Source organism: Mya arenaria, chromosome 9, assembly GCF_026914265.1.
Source record: "Mya arenaria isolate MELC-2E11 chromosome 9, ASM2691426v1".
NCBI classification, from domain to species: Eukaryota; Metazoa; Mollusca; class Bivalvia; order Myida; family Myidae; genus Mya; species Mya arenaria.
The window spans coordinates 41,087,272-41,108,303 of NC_069130.1; the positions used below are offsets into that span (position 1 = coordinate 41,087,272).

Below are 21,032 nucleotides of genomic sequence, written 5' to 3' on the forward strand. Positions count from 1 at the left end.
ATTACTCCATTACAATATGGCCATTCATCCTTGTCAGAGCTTATTCCTTGCGCTGCCCCTCCGCATTAGCTTTTATAATATGGCCATTCATCCGTGTCAGAGCTTATTCCTTGCGCTGTCCCTCCGCATTTTGCCTTTACAATATGGCCATTCATCCGTGTCAGAGCTTATTAATACGCTGTCTCTCCGCATTACTCCATTACAAAATGGCCATTCATCCGTGTCAGAGCTTATTCCTTGCGCTGTCCCTCCGCATTACGCCTTTACAATATGGCCATTCATCCGTGTCAGAGCTTATTCCTTGCGCTGTCCCTCCGCATTACGCCTTTACAATATGGCCATTCATCCGTGTCAGAGCTTATTCCTTGCGCTGTCCCTCCGCATTACGCCTTTACAATATGGCCATTCATCCGTGTCAGAGCTTATTCCTTGCGCTGTCCCTCCGCATTACGCCTTTACAATATGGCCATTCATCCGTGTCAGAGCTTATTCCTTACGCTGTCCCTCCGCATTACGCCTTTACAATATGGCCATTCATCCGTGTCAGAGCTTATTCCTTGCGCTCTCCCTCCGCATTACGCCTTTACAATATGGCCATTCATCCGTGTCAGAGCTTATTCCTTACGCTGTCCCTCCGCATTACGCCTTTACAATATGGCCATTCATCCGTGTCAGAGCTTATTAATACGCTGTCTCTCCGCATTACTCCATTACAATATGGCCATTCATCCTTGTCAGAGCTTATTCCTTGCGCTGTCCCTCCGCATTACGCCTTTACAATATAGCCATTCATCCGTGTCAGAGCTTATTCTTGCGCTGTCCCTCCGCATTACGCCTTTACAATATGGCCATTCATCCGTGTCAGAGGTTATTAATACGTTGTCCCTCCGCATTACGCATTTACAATATGGCCATTCATCCGAATCAGAGCTTATTAATACGTTGTCCCTCCTTATTTCGCCTTTTCATTGCGCTGTCCATCCGTAGCAATTGTTTTTTTATTGCGCAGTCCAACTGCATCACCCTTTTTTCATCGCTTTGTCTAGAAGAACCTCGCTTTTCATTACGATATCAATACGCAGCACGCTGCCCATACGCAGCAAGATATTTCATTTCGCTGTCCATCCACAGCACGCTTTTTCATAACGCTATCCATTCGCAGCACGCTTTTTCATTACGATGTTCATCCGCAGCTCTCTTTTTCATTACACTGTCCATACGCAGCACGCCTTTTCATAATGATGTCCATACGCAGCACGCTTTTATTTACAATGTCCATACGCAGCACGCTTTTATTTACACTGTCCATACGCAGCACGCTTTTATTTACACTGTCCATACGCAGTTCACTTTTTCATTACGCTGAGCATACGCAGCATGCTTTTTCATTACGCTGAGCATACGCAGCACGCTTTTTCATTACGCTGAGCATACGCAACTCGCTTTTCATTACGCTGAGCATACGCAGCACACTTTTTCATTACACTGTCCATACACAGCAAGTTGTTTCATTACGCTGTCCATACGCAGCACGCTTTTTCATAACGCTGTCCATACGCAGCACGCTTTTTCATTACGCTGTCCATAAGCAGCACGCTTTTTCATTATGCTGTCCATACGCAGCACGCTTTTTCATTATGCTGTCCATACGCAGCACGCTTTTTCATTATGCTGTCCATACACAGCACGCTTTTTCATTATGCTATCCATACACAGCAAGTTTTTTTATTACGCTGTCCATGCGCATCACGCTTTTTCATTACGCTGTCCATCAGCAGCATTTTTTTCATTTTGAAAAGGATTTATGTTTTTCATTTAAAATATATACTAAGTAAAAAATGAAGCTTTTAAACATTTTTATTTTTAGCCTCCCCGAACCACTTTCCAATGCGTTAGGCCATCAAGACACAACTACTGCTGCTACTGTTGCTGCATATCAAAGACACTTGCTCAAATAGTTTGACATTCTCGAAATCCACTAAGTCACCCGGACAAAATTTGCCAATTTTCGAGACTTGCAGAAAATTATGTTGTAGGGTTTAGGCAAACAAAAGTGTTTAGTTTCTGAGGCACTGCCGTCGCTAAATAATCAACCCCAAAGTGCTCAGAAGAAAATAGCTACAAATTGTTGTATGTAAAAATAAAAAAATGTATGTAGAAATACATGCCAAATCGTTTGCAAAATGGTGTCCAATTCCTGTGCGCGATTAAGTCCCACGGGGTAAAATTTCATAACTGTAAAAAATAACACAACACAAATTTTATTGTTGGAATCAGTGAAATACGGAAATTTTCACTTTACTGGTAAATCGCTTTTAACTTGTTTATAGTAATACTTTCAATATCAAAAGGCCGAAAATAGAAGAAAATAATACACCTTATTTGCAGAAAATTATTAGTTACAACAAAATTAATACAGTAACTTAGATCAATTTCGTCTGAAGTTATTAACCAAACTTAAAAAAAAAACGTTGTACATGTATTTCTCAAAGTATCCTGGCTTCTCCAAACATCAGAACAATACGTCTTAATGGATTCGACTTAGTAAATATTTAAATTATAGGATAAATAAGTATACAGTAGATTTATTTCATTAACAATATCAATCAGTGCAGGATCTAGCGGGGGGGGGGCACAACGGCCAATGCCCCCCATCCCACTTGGCGGGCCAATAAACCCTAAAAACATATAATTTTAACCTAATATTGATGCTTTAACTGCTTTACTAATTTAAACGCTGACATACACCTTCTGAAGTTGACTAGATGTCCGCCTCTCACCCAAGAGGTTGTGGGTGCGATTCTACTAGGGGCACTTTCTCACCGCCTCTCAAAATGGACATCAGTGCTGGTTTCTGCCCAGGAAACGGACAAGAGAGTGATTCTATAAGCTCAGCTAGCGCCACAATCGAGCTAAATAAATAAGTATATACTAAAGTTGACATGCTTACATGTATGAACAAAAACATATACATTTTTTATTCATTAATATGTCCACTGGAAATGCATTTAATCTTTGATAGATTCATTTTATTGGCAATATTAGAAAATACATGCTTTTGGCTAAAATTAGCATCAAATTTCTCAAAGGCCACAAAAGGAAAAGAAAAAAAGAACAGAAAAAGAGAGAATAAAATCGACATACAAACATATATGTATTCGATAACTATATGTTTAAAGCTGCATTCTCACAGATTTACCGTTTTTCCAACTTTTTTATTTTTTGTCTTGGAAATACCAAAATTTTGCGTAAATATCTGCAAACCAGTGATGAAAGGTTGTTGACAAAAGATCAGATCACAGATTTTCATGTTTCCATTCCAAGTTAAATGTTTTATGACTTAAACCGTTATTAACGGTTAAAGAAAAAATGCACAAAACATCAATTTTGGAGAGGAAATATGAAACTCTGTGACCTGATCTTTTGTCAGCAGTCTTTTATCACTGGTTTTCAGATATTTACACAAAAAACTGCTCGTTCCAAGACAAAAAATAAAAAAGTTGTCAAAACGTTCAATCTGCGAGAGTGCAGCTTTAAGCTAAATTTACACCTTTTATTTCAATTCATGAGCTCAGTAAGATAAAAGTTTTAAAGGGTTGGGGAGAGGGGGTAGAGGGGGTGAGGTGAAGGTTATAAATTCCTGGTTGGGAGTTGAGGGGGTGGGGTGAAGGTTATAAATTCCTGGTTGGGGGAGAGGGGGTAGAGGGGGTGGGGTGAAGGTTATAAATTCCTGGTTGGGGGAGAGGGGGTGGGTTGAAGGTTATAAATTCCTGCTTGGGGAGAGAGGGGGGAGAGGGGGTGGGGTGAAGGTTATAAATTCTGGTTGGGGGGAGAGGGGGGTTGGCGGTTGTGAATTCCTGGTTGGGGGAGAGGGGGTGGGGTGAAGGTTATAAATTCCTGGTTGGGAGGAGAGGGAGGTATGACGGTTGTGAATTCCTGGTTGGGGGGAGAGGGGGAGAGGGGGTGGGGTGAAGGTAATAAATTCCTGGTTGGGGAGAGAGAGGGGGTGGGGTGAAGGTTATACATGCCTGGCTGGGGGAGAGGGGGGTTGACGGTAGTGAATTCCTGGTTGGGTGGTGAGGGGGAGAGTGGGTGGGGTGAAGGTTATAAATTCCTGGTTGGGAGGAGAGGGGGGGACGGTTGTGAGTTCCTCGTTGGGGGAGAGGGAGAGATGGGGTGGAGTGAAGGTTATAAATTCCTGGTTTGGGGGAGAGGGGGGGGGGGTTGACGGTTGTGAATTCCTGGATCCGTCACCGCCATCTATAACTGCTTGTAGGAACACGCAAGGAGTTTGGCAAATATTGAGGTACTTTCCAAAATTTGCATTGGACGCAAATAAACATCTTAAGGTTAAACCCGAGACGAGTCATTCAATTCTCCGCAGCATGTTTGGAGAAACTGTTTAAAAAAAGTATTTCACAGGTAAACTGACATTTATTGTAGGTTTGGTGAAGCCAAACATAAGAATGTCCCGTTGAATCAAGTATTGACTTTATATATTAAGCTAAACATTTAGGCCAACAAAAATACCAGTGGTATCAAGATTTGACTTTTAATGGTCAGCCCAAACAAAGTTTAAGTTCTGTTAAATGTGTTTGTATATCCTAGGACTTATTATGTTCGTGGCAGCAAACGCACATTAGTAGCATCGACAATATTAAAGGGACACGCTCATGTTTTGTAAAATGCACCCTTTTATGACGAAATAACGTGTGGCAAAACATTAGGAGTGTTCAACTAACAACAAGTCAACAAAAGTTGATATTCGCTCAAAAACTTTCTTTGAACGCCAATATTTTACATAACGTAAATCTCTTAAAGGTTAACTCTCAGTTGCTGTATGAGTACTTGTGGGCGAGCGGTTTTGATGTCAGTCCTCTACTTTTTCCCGACTGTACCGGCGTTGGTTTGTACCCCACAAGAACCAGGTAAGGCAAGCCATCCATCATAAGGATGCAAAGATATGTTAGTGCATTAAGGTATGCCATCCATCATAAGGATGCAAAGATATGTTAGTGCATTAAGGTAAGTCATCCATCATAAGGATGCAAAGATGTGTTAGTGCATTAAGGTATGCCATCCATCATAAGGATGCAAAGATGTGTTAGTGCATTAAGGTTTGCCATCCATCATAAGGATGCAAAGACGTGTTAGTGCATAAAGGTATGCCATTCATCATAAGGATGCAAAGATGTGTTAGTGCATTAAGGCAAGCCATCCATAATAAGGATGCAAAGATGTGTAAGTGCATTAAGGTACGCCATCCATCATAAGGATGCAAAGATGTGTTAGTGCATTAAGGTACGCCATCCATCATAAGGAGGCAAAAAAAAATGTTAGTGCATTAAGGTACGCCATCCACCATAAGGGTGCAAAGATGTGTGAGTGCATTAAGGTAAGCCATCCATCATAAGGATGCAAAGATGTGTTAGTGCATTAAGGTACGCCATTCACCATAAGGATGCAAAGATGTGTTAGTGCATTAAGGTAAGCCATTCATGACGCAATGGGCGACGCCTCAAGGATGACGACACCCCGACGATGACGCAATGGGCGACGCCTCTCCGATGACGACACCTCGACGATGACGCTATGGGCGACGCCTCACTGATGACGACACCTTGACGATGACGCTATGGGCGACGCCCCACCGATGGCGACACCTCGACGATGACGCTATGGGCGATGCCTCACTAATGACGACACCTCGACGATAACGCTATGGGCGAAGCCTCACTGATGACGACCCCTCGACGACTACGCTATGGGCAACGCCTCACTGATGACAACACCTCGACGATGACGCTTTGGGCGACGCCTCACCGATGACGACCCCTCGACGATGTCGCTATGGGCGACGCCTCACCGATGACGTCACCTCACCGAAGATGCAATGGGCGACGCCTCACCGATGACGACACCTCGACGATGACGCAATGGGTGACGCCTCACCGATGACGACACCTCGACGATGACACAATGGGCGACGCCTCACTGATGACGACACCTCACTGAATACGCAATGGGCTACGCTTCACTGATAACGACACCTCGACGATGACAACACCTCACCGATGACGCTTTGGGCGACCCATCACCGATGACGACACCTCAACAATGACGCTTTGGGCGACGCTTTACTGATGACGACACCTCGACGATGGCGTTTTTGGGCGACGCCTCACCGATGACGACACCTCGACGATGACGCTATGGGCGACGCCTCACCGATGACGACACATCGACGATGACGCTATTGACGACGCCTCTCTGATAACGACACCTCGACGATGACTCTATGTGCGACGCCTCACTGATGACGACACCTCGACGATGACGCTATGGGCGACGCCTAACTGATAACGACCACTCACGATGACGCTATGGGCGACGCCTCACTGATGACGACACCTTGACGATGACGCTATGGGCGACGCCTCACGGACGACGACACCTCGACGATGACACAATGGGCGACGCCTCACTGATAACAACACCTCGACGATGACGCTATGGGCGACGCCTCACGAATGACGATACTTCACCGATGACGCAATCTTGTTACCAGTAATTAATTTTATCCATATATGCATTATCTAAGAAGTCGTTAAAGGTGTATCACTCAAGATTAATGTTTTTTTTTTTATACATGTGTAAGTATTAATATTAAATACGAGTGTCACTTTAAATTTGTTTTCAATAAAAAAAATCGGTGAATTGCTATAAGTATAGTTTATTAGTGTTATGTTGATGTTTCTTATTTATAAAATGGTCAAATTTAAAGAATTAAATGATAAGACTAAACTATTTTATATTAAATGATAATAATTGAGATGGAATTTTGTATAAGGTTCTTGAATACCGTTGGCTGTGTCTGCAATTTGTTTGGTTTGACGCCAGGTCAATCGTAACAACTCGGCCATCTCCGGCAAGCTACGAGATATACATCGTAAATAGTAGTAAGGTGATAGATGTGCCCGCCTTCTGGTAGTAAAATGGTCTGGTAGTTGACGTGTCCGTCAGTCCCCAAAGGATTCATTCATATAAACGCTATCAGGTGCATTTCTGAGCCTGCTAGAATCGACTCCCGCAATGTGTGTATTTGTATACAAAACCATTTTTTTTATGAGTTTTGCTTAAATTAGAAATACTTCGCCTTGCGTGATTATTTTGATATAACGTACATGTACTTCTAATGCCCACATCATGACGGTGTGTTGTATTTTTTCTACGTACCTTGCTTCAAGAGCAAGTTAACATTTATTGTCCAGCCTTAAATTTGATTTCTAGGGCATAATTATCATCATCATCATCATCATCATCATCATCATCATCATCACCACCACCACCACCACCACCACCATCATCATCATCATCATCATCATCATCATCATCACCACCACCACCACCACCACCACCACCACCACCATCATCATCATCGACGTCGTCGTCGTTGTTGTAATCGTCGTCGCCATCATCGACGTCGTGGTGGTTGTAGTCGACATCGCCACCACCATCATCATCACCACCACCACCACCATCATCATCATTATCATCACCATCATCATCATTATTATCACCAACAACACCACCATCATCATCATCATCATTACCAACAACACCACCATCATCATCATCATTATACTTATCATCATTATAACACATTTTCATCCTTATCGTATTAAATAAAAATTAAACAATATTTTCAACGTTTAATGATATCTTCTTCAATTATAATCAAATTGTGTGACATATTAAATAATAGGCCATTGTATATTCTATTATTTAGGTAACTAAATGTGTTTATTGTTTGGTATTTCTTTTGTAGCAATTGTCCATATATGATATTACTATTTTGAAGATATTATATTTACGTGAAATTTATGTAATAGATAATTCAAATTAAAAAGGTCAACGTGTTATTGGTATATTTGTCTATTAAATACGGATTATCATCCCCATCAATCAATTATCCCTAAGCGAAGTAAGTACTAAACAGTTTTCATCCAAGTTCGATATGTTTAATAACACCAGCCCCAACGACATTGCTGTGTACAGTTAAATCAATTTTAGGATGCATGTAAATACACAACATAAATCAAATTAACTTTGAATACACATAGAAAGTTGTTGATAATAATTAGTTCCTGGAAAAGTGACATATATTTCTATAAATAGAATGACACTTCCCCATTGATTGTTTCACTGTTTTTCATCAAACATGAATTCCCATAATCGATGCTAACATTTAACTTATTGTTCACATTTTGGTGAAGATGAAATGACGCTCTTCACTCGTTGGTGAAGATGAAATGACGCTCTTCACTCGTATCGACAAACTTGAGAACCTTGAATGACGGCGAACTGTTTATATGTTCTCGGATGTCTTTCATCTCACTGGCAGGTTTCACCTTGCAGTCCCGTATGTAGCATGTAATGGTGTGTGGTATGTTCTTCATCGTCTCTATCAGACTCCGCACCGCCTCCGCTGTCATTGCCACCCACTCAAGTGTAATATAGGTGATGGAGGCTGGAGGGAGGAGGTGGAGCTCACCTAGATTTGTAAGCCCTATCTCAAGGTGTTGTAACTGAGGGAGACTTGGTAGTGTATCCACAAGTAACTGGACATTCTTAACGCTAAGTAACTCAACACGTTGTAGTTTACTCCACCTTTGATCGTGTTTCAATAATCTAAATATGTACATTTCAACATTCGATGATACACTAACTAAGCGACATGCTGTAATATTTGTTGGATCAACCTGCACACGTGTTGTATTGTCTCCGTGTATACACAGATATTCCAGCCTGTGACACTGGGACAGGTCATACTGCCCATCACGGTAATCCAGTATCACTGCTTTGAGGGAGTCGGAGGAGGATGTGATCACCTCCTGCAGCTCTTCCCCATTAATTTGATCATTGCGTACACGGATGTCTAGTAACTGAATACGTTCCTTGTTTATCATCATCAGCTTTTTTAACACTACGACATCCGCGCCACTATGAATCCAGAAGTGTGCGAGATAGAGCGGTATGTCACCATAGTTGTTCGCCTTGGCTTCACGGTGTCCGGAGAGAATCAGGTCCTGAAGTAGTCTAGCCTCTCTATTGTAGATTGGTGGTTGGTATGGTGGTCTAGAACTATTGATCCATGAAGACACGTCTGGTATAGAACTATTGATCCATGAAGACATTTGTACACCGAGCTCGGGCTTCATTCCACATATGAAAATAAATGTCTGAGAAACATCTCCCAAGATATTTTCCTTATTATCTTGCTCGTACTTGTTTGATAGCTGACTGAAGTCGTTTTCATTTAAACATAAATGAAGAGCCGCTAAAAACTCTTGAAGTGTTTTATGAAAGAATGAAAAGTGAGATGATCTCTTGATCAATGAGTTGGATTTCTTCTCCGTGAGTAAGCCTGACTTCAATGCAAATTCAACCTGCTTCCTGCTTAACAAAGCGTTGACTGTTTTGTTGCTGAAAACAACAGACGAATCTCTGCACTCTGAATACAAAGTTGTGTATGCTAACTTTGCCAGCGCAAGGTAAACCATGGGATTTTGCACGAAGCATTCGTGTTCCTTTAATACAGATGGCAGTTCAATTTTCGGAATTTTATGCTTCCGTTGCACATAACTAAGTCTACATGATAGCATGTTTATCATGCCAGCATAAATGTCACACTTTGAATCGGTTAACGATTTGCCCTCGAACCACAGGCACACGAGCTGGGTGATACTGATAGGTGCTGACAATAATCCTTTAAGACCTTTCGCTGACACCATTTCCATGAAAGCCTCTTGTGTCCGTTCATCCTCATTTCCCCCATTAAGAATGTTGATGATATTTTCCACGAGTTGCCTTGTGTCTGCAGCTCCTTCTATTTCAAGATATTTGTCGATCTTTGAATCCTGCACTCTAAACTGTGACAGTCGCCATGGACGCGTTGTCGTGAGGAGTGTGGCCTTGTTGGCCGAATTTCGGAAAGGGGTGACTTTTTCCTCAGTTTTGCAGGTACAGTTTACGTTTTCTGGATGGGTCCATTCGTCGAGGCCGTCAGCTATGATTAAACATGTTTCACTTTCCAGCACCGTCTGTAAGAGCCGGTAGCCATCATCGGCATCCTTCTCGTGGTAGAATTTACGTATAAGTTGATCCTTGATCATTTGTGCTAGATCACACGTTTTACCTGAATCTCGTAGGGTGACATGGAACAAAAATGCAAACTCTTTGAAGAATTCTGGGTCGGCATAGCTTGTTTTAATACCGACGTTTTCCTCCGCTGGTAAATACTGGTGAGTCCATTCCAGGGCACACATTACGGAGAATGTGGATTTGCCTTTGCCCGGTTCGCCAACGAGGAAAGCATTACTGAGCAACTGACCGTTTTTTAAGAAAACATCTGAAAAATTTGCAACTTTTTGACCACTTTCTCCCTTGCCAATTTCGCCGATTTTTCTATGATCTTTCTCCACAATTTTCAGTGCCACATAGAATTTCCTGAGTGTGGCGTTCTTTTCTCCAAGAATGGGAGATATCGGCATGTCGGCCAACGTGGTTCGGTAATGGTTTGCCAAACGTAGTCGTAATCCTGAAGTAAATGTAAAAAAATATCACATTAAAAAACATAAAAGTTAAGATCAGATACGTATGCATTATCACAAGACGCAATACAGGAGATAAGTAGCAGCATTATCACAAGAGGCTTTTTGTGGAAGATAAGTAACAGCATTGTCACAAGACGCTTGTTTCAGACGACAATGAGCAGCAATATCACAAGACGCTTGTTGTAGAAGATAAGTAGCAGCAATGTCAAAAGACGCTTAGTATAGAAGGTAAGGAGCAGGAATATCACAAGACACTTGTTTCAGAAGATAAGTATTATCACAAGACTCTTGTGATACAGATATAAGATAGGCAGCAGTATTATCACAAGACTCTTGGCATAGAAGATAGGCAGCAGTATTATCACAAGACTCTTGGCATAGACGATAGGCAGCAGTATTATCACAAGACTCTTGGCATAGAAGATAGGCAGCAGTATTTACACAAGACTCTTGGCATAGAAGATAGGCAGCAGTATTTACACAAGACTCTTGGCATAGACGATAGGCAGCAGTATTATCACAAGACTCTTGGCATAGAAGATAGGCAGCAGTATTTACACAAGACTCTTGGCCATAAAAATTAGGGATGGCAACGAGTTTTAGTGCTCGATACGTCATTGATGAAAAGCGTCTCTTACCTTCCTTCAACATCTCTCCTTCGTTCTCAGCGCTTATCTTGAAATCGTCTGTTTGCATCTGTCAACAAAACAGATCAAGACATTAAGCAACCCATAAATCAAAGGCTATTTTACAAAAATAATGTAAACTAATAAAGACAATATTGTAACGAAAAACAATATAACTACATTAGTGTTTTTTTTTTATGTACGCTGTCATTGAGGTGACAGGCGTAAATATCTGTTTTTATCTCGTGCTCACGACTTACTTACTGACGTTCCAACGACTCACATGTTGTGGCCACGACTTAAAGTAACTCGTTCATGGTTTGTAACATGCATTTTTTTTTAATTATGAAATAAAGTGTGGAAATCATAAGGAGTGTTAAAACAAAAACAAAAAACAAAAGCTGGAACCCTTAAAGATGCACTCTTACTCCAATATAAGATTTACCGCAAGTAATAGTATTGTTTAAATATAATGAAAAGAATGGATAAATGTTGAAAACAGTTGTTCTTATGAATAAAACAGAGTTTAATTTGAAAGAAAGGTGTAGAAACACGGTATTTCTACCTTATGCGACTATAGTAGATCACCGTAAATCTTTTAGCACTTGCCAATCATTTAATATTTTTGCTATTAAATCGACGGTTACAATCCTATTATCAGTTATAAATGGTTTCCATAAATGCACTATTTAGTAAGTAGTTAAAGGTTTATCGCTCAAAATTGATGTTTGCTATACATGTGTATGTATTGATTTTGAATGAGAATGTCACTTTTAGCAGATGATGTTGCTCAACTAGTTTCTTTGAAGACCACATTTTTGTAACGCAATTGAAAATTAATTACGGCTGTGGTGTTGCGTGATTCATTGATTGACATTATCACGTGATGTTATCAATGTATCCAAAACAGGGCAACATATCCATCACTGTTTTTTAAGTCCCGGTGGCCGTGAGGATTAGTCGGCTGTTTCCAACTTTTTTTATCTTGACTTTACCGGCGTGGGTTCGAACCCCACTAAAACCAAAATACTTTGTTATGCTATAATTTCTGCAATTTCGACATCATAGAGTAAACTAATGATAAAATAAGTGTTTTAGATGCATTACCGGGAAAACTAATGTTTGGTTCAAAACATGAGCGAGTCACTTTAATAAACTCGAGGCCACCACTTCGTATGCAATAGACGCGGGAGAGCTCAGATCGGTTCAGTTTGTGTCATGGGTGGAGTCCCAATGGTACGCAACCTTGGTTTGGCCTTACATCGAATAAGGTCACCACGCAGAAATATGCACCCCAAAATCCCTGCATATACCCATATAGGGACCCCCACCTACACCAAAATCCGGTGATTTTATATGACGAGATGTTTAACCAAGGTTGCGTACCATGTTGTGCCTTGTGTCGGTAAGCTGGTTCAGTTGTGTTCACTATCATGTAAAGTCATACCTGTCTAATATGTTCCACGGAATGTGGTGCTATGGGTCGGTATTCTAGTTCTGTTGTGTCCGCTATCATGTAAAGTCATACCTGTCTAGTATGTTCCACGGAATGTGGTGCTATGGGCCGGTATTCTAGTTCTGTTGTGTTCACTATCATGTAAAGTCATACCTGTCTAGTATGTTCCACGGAATGTGGTGCTATGGGCCGGTATTCTAGTTCTGTTGTGTCCGCTATCATGTAAAGTCATACCTGTCTAGTATGTTCCACGGAATGTGGTGCTATGGGCCGGTATTCTAGTTCTGTTGTGTCCGCTATCATGTAAAGTCATACCTGTCTAATATGTTCCACGGAATGTGGTGCTATGGGCCGGTATTCTAGTTCTGTTGTGTCCGCTATCATGTAAAGTCATACCTGTCTAGTATGTTCCACGGAATGTGGTGCTATGGGCCGGTATTCTAGTTCTGTTGTGTTCACTATCATGTAAAGTCATACCTGTCTAGTATGTTCCACGGAATGTGGTGCTATGGGCCGGTATTCTAGTTCTGTTGTGTCCGCTATCATGTAAAGTCATACCTGTAATATGTTCCACGGAATGTGGTGCTATGGGCCGGTATTCTAGTTCTGTTGTGTTCACTATCATGTAAAGTCATACCTGTCTAGTATGTTCCACGGAATGTGGTGCTATGGGCCGGTATTCTAGTTCTGTTGTGTTCACTATCATGTAAAGTCATACCTGTCTAATATGTTCCACGGAATGTGGTGCTATGGGCCGGTATTCTAGTTCTGTTGTGTCCGCTATCATGTAAAGTCATACCTGTCTAGTATGTTTCACGGAATGTGGTGCTATGGGCCGGTATTCTAGTTCTGTTGTGTCCGCTATCATGTAAAGTCATACCTGTCTAGTATGTTCCACGGAATGTGGTGCTATGGGCCGGTATTCTAGTTCTGTTGTGTTCACTATCATGTAAAGTCATACCTGTCTAATATGTTCCACGGAATGTGGTGCTATGGGCCGGTATTCTAGTTCTGTTGTGTCCGCTATCATGTAAAGTCATACCTGTCAAGTATGTTCCACGGAATGTGGTGCTATGGGCCGGTATTCTAGTTCTGTTGTGTTCGCTATCATGTAAAGTCATACCTGTCTAGTATGTTCCACGGAATGTGGTGCTATGGGCCGGTATTCTAGTTCAGTTGTGTCCGCTATCATGTAAAGTCATACCTGTCTAGTATGTTCCACGGAATGTGGTGCTATGGGCCGGTATTCTAGTTCAGTTGTGTCCGCTATCATGTAAAGTCATACCTGTCTAGTATGTTCCACGGAATGTGGTGCTATGGGCCGGTATTCTAGTTCTGTTGTGTCCGCTATCATGTAAAGTCATACCTGTCTAATATGTTCCACGGAATGTGGTGCTATGGGCCGGTATTCTAGTTCTGTTGTGTCCGCTATCACGTAAAGTCATACCTGTCTAATATGTTCCACGGAATGTGGTGCTATGGGCCGGTATTCTAGTTCTGTTGTGTCCGCTATCACGTAAAGTCATACCTGTCTAATATGTTCCACGGAATGTGGTGCTATGGGCCGGTATTCTAGTTCTGTTGTGTCCGCTATCACGTAAAGTCATACCTGTCTAGTATGTTCCACGGAATGTGGTGCTATGGGCCGGTATTCTAGTTCTGTTGTGTCCGCTATCATGTAAAGTCATACCTGTCTAGTATGTTCCACGGAATGTGGTGCTATTGGCCGGTATTCTAGTTCTGTTGTGTTCGCTATCATGTAAAGTCATACCTGTCTAATATGTTCCACGGAATGTGGTGCTATGGGCCGGTATTCTAGTTCTGTTGTGTCCGCTATCATGTAAAGTCATACCTGTCTAGTATGTTCCACGGAATGTGGTGCTATGGGCCGGTATTCTAGTTCTGTTGTGTCCGCTATCATGTAAAGTCATACCTGTCTAGTATGTTCCACGGAATGTGGTGCTATGGGCCGGTATTCTAGTTCTGTTGTGTTCGCTATCATGTAAAGTCATACCTGTCTAGTATGTTCCACGGAATGTGGTGCTATGGGTTGGTATTCTAGTTCTGTTGTGTCCGCTATCATGTAAAGTCATACCTGTCTAGTATGTTCCACGGAATGTGGTGCTATGGGCCGGTATTCTAGTTCTGTTGTGTCCGCTATCATGTAAAGTCATACCTGTCTAGTATGTTCCACGGAATGTGGTGCTATGGGCCGGTATTCTAGTTCTGTTGTGTCCGCTATCATGTAAAGTCATACCTGTCTAATATGTTCCACGGAATGTGGTGCTATGGGCCGGTATTCTAGTTCTGTTGTGTCCGCTATCATGTAAAGTCATACCTGTCTAATATGTTCCACGGAATGTGGTGCTATGGGCCGGTATTCTAGTTCTGTTGTGTCCGCTATCATGTAAAGTCATACCTGTCTAATATGTTCCACGGAATGTGGTGCTATGGGCCGGTATTCTAGTTCTGTTGTGTCCGCTATCATGTAAAGTCATACCTGTCTAGTATGTTTCACGGCGGGCTGTACCTGTTGTCGGTACGCTAGTTCAGTTGTGTCCGCTATTAAGTTAAGAAATACCTATTTAATGTGTTCAACGGCTTGTTATGCCTCGGGTCGGTATGCCAGTTCAGTTGTGTCATCAATCATGTAATGTCACACCTGTTTAATCTGTTCCAAGGAGTGTGGTGCCTCAGGTCGGTGTATGCTAATTCAGCTGTGCCATCTATCATGTAATGTCATACCTGTTAAATCTGTTCCACGGAGTGTGGTGCCTCAGGTCGGTGTATGCTAATTCAGCTGTGTCATCTATCATGTGATGTCCCACCTGTTTAATTTGTTCCAAGGAGTGTGGTGCCTCAGGTCGGTGTATGCTAATTCAGCTGTGCCATCTATCATGTAATGTCATACCTGTTAAATCTGTTCCACGGAGTGTGGTGCCTCAGGTCGGTGTATGCTAATTCAGCTGTGCCATCTATCATGTGATGTCACACCTGTTTAATTTATTCCACGGAGTGTGGTGCCTCAGGTCGGTGTATGCTAGTTCAGTTGTGACGGCCATCATGTAATGTCACACCTGTTTAATCTGTTCCACGGATTGTGGTGTCTCAGGTCGGTGTATGCTAGTTCAGTTGTGTCGGCAATCATGCAATGTCACACCTGTTTATTCTATTCCACAAAGTGTGGTGCCTCAGGTCGGTGTAGGCTAGTTCAGTTGTGACGGCCATCATGTAATGTCACACCTGTTTAATCTGTTCCACGGAGTGTGGTGCCTCAGGTCGGTGTATGCTAGTTGAGTTGTGGCGGTCATCATGTAATGTCACACCTGTTTAATCTGTTCCACGGAGTGTGGTGCCTCAGGTCGGTGTATGCTAGTTGAGTTGTGACGGCCATCATGTAATGTCACACCTGTTTAATCTGTTACACGGAGTGTGGTGCCTCAGGTCGGTGTATGCTAGTTGAGTTGTGACGACCATCATGTAATGTCACACCTGTTTAATCTGTTCCACGGCGTGTTGTGCCTGTTGTCGGTGTATGCTCATTCAGTAATGCCCACTACTATGTAAAATCATACCTGTTCAATCTGCTCCATGGCGTGTTGTGCCTCGGGTTGGTTTGCTACCTCAGTTTAGTCTTAAAACATGTAAGGTTGTACCTTCTTAAGCTGTTTCACGGCGTGTTGTGCCTCGGGTCGGTGTGCTACCTCAGTTTAGTCTTAAAGCATGTAAGTTCGTACCTTCTTAAGTTTTTCCACGGCGTGTTGTGCCTTGTGTCGGTTTGCTCCCTCAATTTGGTCATACCGCATATAAGTTCTTACCTTCTTAGGTTGTTCTACGGCGTGTTGTGCGTACCTTCTTAAGCTGTTCCACGTCGTGTGGTGCCTCGGGTCGGTTTGCTACCTCAGTTTAGTAATAAAGTATGTAAGTTTGTACCTTCTTAAGCTGTTCCACGGCGTGTTGTGCCTCGTGTCGGTTTGCTAATTCAGTTTAGTAATAAAGCATGTAAGTGCGTACCTTCTTAAGCTGTTCCACGGCGTGTTGTGCCTCGTGTCGGTTTGCTAGTTCAGTTTAGTATTAAAGCATGTAAGTGCGTACCTTCTTAAGCTGTTCCACGGCGTGTTGTGCCTCGTGTCGGTTTGCTAGTTCAGTTTAGTCATAAAGCATGTAAGTTCGCACCTTCTTAAGCTGTTCCACGGCGTGTTGTGCCTCGTGTCGGTTTGCTAGTTCAGTTGAGTCATACAGCATGTAAGTTCGCACCTTCTTAAGCTGTTCCACGGCGTGTTGTGCCTCGGGTCGGTGTGCTTCCCCAGTTTAGTAATAAAGCATGTAAGTGCGTACCTTCTTAAGCTGTTCCACGGCGCGTTGTGCCTCGGGTCGGTTTGCAAGTTCAGTTGAGTCATAAAGCATGTAAGTTCGCACCTTCTTAAGCTGTTCCACGGCGTGATGTGCCTCAGGTAGGTTTGCTAGTTCAGTTGAGTCATAAAGCATGTAAGTTCGCACCTTCTTAAGCTGTTCCACGGCGTGTTGTGCCTCAGGTGGGTTTGCTAGTTCAGTTGAGTCATAAAGCATGTAAGTTCGTACCTTCTTAAGCTGTTCCACGGCGTGTTGTGCCTCAGGTGGGTTTGCTAGTTCAGTTGAGTCATAAAGCATGTAAGTTCGTACCTTCTTAAGCTGTTCCACGGCGTGTTGTGCCTCAGGTGGGTTTGCTAGTTCAGTTGAGTCATAAAGCATGTAAGTTCGTACCTTCTTAAGCTGTTCCACGGCGTGTTGTGCCTCAGGTTGGTTTGCTAGTTCAGTTGAGTCATAAAGCATGTAAGTTCGCACCTTCTTAAGCTGTTTCACGGCGTGTTGTGCTTCGGGTCGGTGTGCTACCTCAGTTTAGTCTTAAAGCATGTAAGTTTGTACCTTCTTAAGCTGTTCCACAGCGTTTTTTGCCTCGGGTCGGTTTGCTAGTTCAGTCTTATCCTCCAGCAGGGTGCGGAGCTTGAACAGGAAGTCCACTAGTTCCGTGTCCTTGACCTTCTGGTCATTGGAGTGGCGTACTCGTCGACCAATGTCCCGAACCTTAAATGAAATGTTTCAAATATGTATTGACAAACAAATCATATAATATGTAGTAACGTATCTACATATATATATATAGAGAGGGAGAGGGATAGATAGATAGATTTGTTACTACATATTGTATGATAGTATGCATGATAGAATATATATACATATATGCCCTGTAAGACTTCTTGGTTGTTTGGATAAGAGTAACGAATGTACAAAATAATCAATAAGATAGAGTATTTGCAATGGTAATGTCAGGCCTAAACAAAATATGTCTGTTTCCTGTAACCCGACCGACCGTAATTGTTTACCGCCGACCGCAACTTTTTTAGAATTTTCAATTCAGATTTTTAGCAATCTCTGGCCTGTGATGACAACGATAATTTAAATAATTTAGTCCTGTCCGAACTCGTCGCATAATTACAAACGTTTCCGGTTTGATAAGTTGAAACAATGGCAAAACGCTTATTGGCTCTGGCATTAAACTGCAGGGCTTTAAATTGACCCGAGCTCCCGGGCTTTGACGCACAGAAATCGTAAATGACCCGAAATTGATGCATCATACATTTGTAGTATGCGTCAGTTTTGACCCGGGATATTTCGGTGTGAGAGTAGATATCATCTGAAAGGAGCCTCAATGCATGATCTGAATGTTTGTTTAACCCGCAAGAGCAATTAACACCCGAAGTGACAAGCGATTATCGATCTGAAATTTGATCGGTAACTGTGTCAATTAGCAGCACTCAAACTCAATGACGTAATATTAACTCCACCTATTATGCAAATTACCGGATACCTTCCGCGTTTTCGCAATGGTTTTGAAAAACAACAATGCAAAGATATATTTTGTTCATTTATTTAAAGTCTTTTTTAATATATTGAAAAAATATTCATAATAAGTTTTTAATGAGTTATTAGAAAGATAAACATTTTTCGTAGCACATGGTCTAAAAAGCGCGGGAAACTGGTGCAGGCTAACTTCATTTTAATGAAAGTGAAAGGAGAACTGCGTAGATCGTTGTCAGTGTTACAGTTAAGTTCTATAACAAAACAGTATTGCATAATGCACCAGTCAATTGTAACCACGCCCCCCCCCCCCCAGGTCCGGGGGTATACCGGGGATAGCCGGGGGAAAGGGCCGTGTTTTACTTTCCAGGTGCCCCCGCAGGGCCGGGTGACCGCGGTGGTTTTGTCATAGCGCCAAATTTAGCGGAGTTTGGGTCTTATATAGAGTCTCTGGGTGCGGGGGCATTTGGCCGGGGTTTAACCATTAGTTCGTCCCCACAGGGCGGGGATTTTACCCGTGGTTGGCTGGACCAAAAGTCTAAGTCCCGGCTATTCCCCGGACCTGGGGGGCCGTGGTTACAATTGACTGGTGCATAATAGTTATGGTTATGCCATTTATGAAAAATACAATGTTGCAATAAGAACGTTGAATGTTTTTGTTTACTTCCGGAAAAAAAGATAAACGTGAAAGTGAAACTGAAAGTTAAAGTAAGAATGATGTCGTTGCAACTAAACAATCGCTGGTGCATATTGGAATTTGACAAGGATGCATTGGGTTACATAACAAACATGCATTAACTAAATAATACGTTCGTCAGAGTCAGAACATATTTTTCCAAATTTTGACTCTGGGAATTTTTTAACCACCAGTCCAGAAAAGGAAATAAGACAAGATATTCTATTAAAAGTTAAATTGATTTTTTTCATTGTGCTTGAGATTTTTACAGAATGAACAGTGGATCTAATATGGAAATTGTTTGTTTTTAACTTGTGTAAACTATTTAATGAAGGTACTGTATGTGTACTAGTTTTGCTGTTTAACTGTTTAAAAAAGAAAATGGTATTAATTTTTGATCGGTCAGTCTAAGCTTTTTTGACACTGATTCTAGTCTATTTAAACCTATTCCAGTCCAATCATTTTATAAAGTATTGATTTTTAATATTACCCTTAACGCGTTAAGCACCACTATGTCAGGTATTTTGACCAGTGTAGACCAATCAGGGTCTACACTGTTCGCTGCCGAGTCAGTAGGTAAGGTTTAAGGAATGACGTCACCATTACGTCATATGTACTTCCGTTGTGTACGTCATATGTACTTCCGTTGTGTGAAAATTCTCAAAAAAAAATGTTCTTATGATTGATAGACATGTTTTCACATGCTCAATACACTGTAAATCAAAAATATTATTATTCCTCAAACTTTTATACCTTAAGTATCTATTCTTGCTTGATTTATCATTTAAAGTAGAGATTAAAGCATAAACCGCTGCCCTATAGTTGAAAGGTCATTTTGGAAGAACTGTCATGGCGGACGGTGCAAATTTTAGAGTTTGTTTTTCAAGTGAAGTGATTTTTCTTAGGAATACTTGACCCCCCTTTTTTATTGGCTTAAAAGTTAATTTAAAGCTTGTACTTTAAGAATATATGTGGTTATCATAGCCTGCATTCGCTCGAAATGCCTTTAAATGTTCTAAACAGTCTAAAAATTATAATTTTACATCGAATTATATAGGGAATAACAATGGTGGTGTGTAACCTTAAGTGTCCAAGCAGTGAACAGCATATACCATGGGTCTACACTGGTCCCAAAGACCTGTACATTTCTGACAGCGCTCTAAGAGTTAAATGGTTTAGTTATTGATTATAGTCATTTATCAATCGAAGTATAGATTTATATATATATATATGTTTTGTGGAGATTCTCGCCGGTTCATGTTGTAACAGCAGTTTGATACTAGTCAGATTTTATAGTCTAGTTATGATTCTTACCATGTCTAGCCAACTGTTTATATTATAATAGTAATTGCCATGTACATTTAATTGTAATACAACTTGATATTATTACACAGTCTATTTTAAAATAGTTTGTGCAATAATATCATGTTTTATTACTACAAAATGTATGCATTTTGAAAGTTTTGTTTAAAACATTTGCCAAAAATAAATTGTCTAAATGTTATTAGCTTTTTCACTGGGTTATATTTGCAAAGTGTAAAGATGAACTGCTTCCCTGGTGAACATACTGAGAATGCTCAAACCCAGGTCTTGCCCTTCAAAAGGATGCATTCTTCAACTGAAATACATGTACAATGGCTGTTAAGCTAGCAGTTTAAACTTATTTAAGGCAGAAAGCTTGAATCTATATATCACACTGAATTCGTTTTAAAATAATTCACCTGAAATAAACATGAATATTGGATCATTCTGACATTTAAAAACAAGAGGGCCAAATGGCCCTGAATCGCTCAGCTGTCATATATTGCACATTGGTTTGA

The 21,032-nt window shown here is 41.5% G+C and overlaps 1 protein-coding gene across 5 annotated transcripts in view; it reads right to left on the minus strand.

Moving 5' to 3' along the window:
- Window positions 1–7,700: 7,700 nt before the first annotated feature.
- Window positions 7,701–21,032, minus strand: part of LOC128246944 (uncharacterized) — a 36,418-nt gene continuing 23,086 nt past the window's right edge. For all 5 annotated transcript variants that reach the window (XM_052965522.1, XM_052965521.1, XM_052965520.1 and 2 more), the window contains exons 3-5: window positions 17,604–17,762; window positions 11,255–11,312; window positions 7,701–10,600 (exon numbers count right to left, since the gene is read on the minus strand). In XM_052965522.1, the coding sequence (XP_052821482.1) occupies window positions 8,292–10,600; window positions 11,255–11,312; window positions 17,604–17,762 (2,526 nt within the window). In that variant the 3' untranslated portion in view covers window positions 7,701–8,291. The remainder of the gene's footprint in view (window positions 10,601–11,254; window positions 11,313–17,603; window positions 17,763–21,032) is intronic.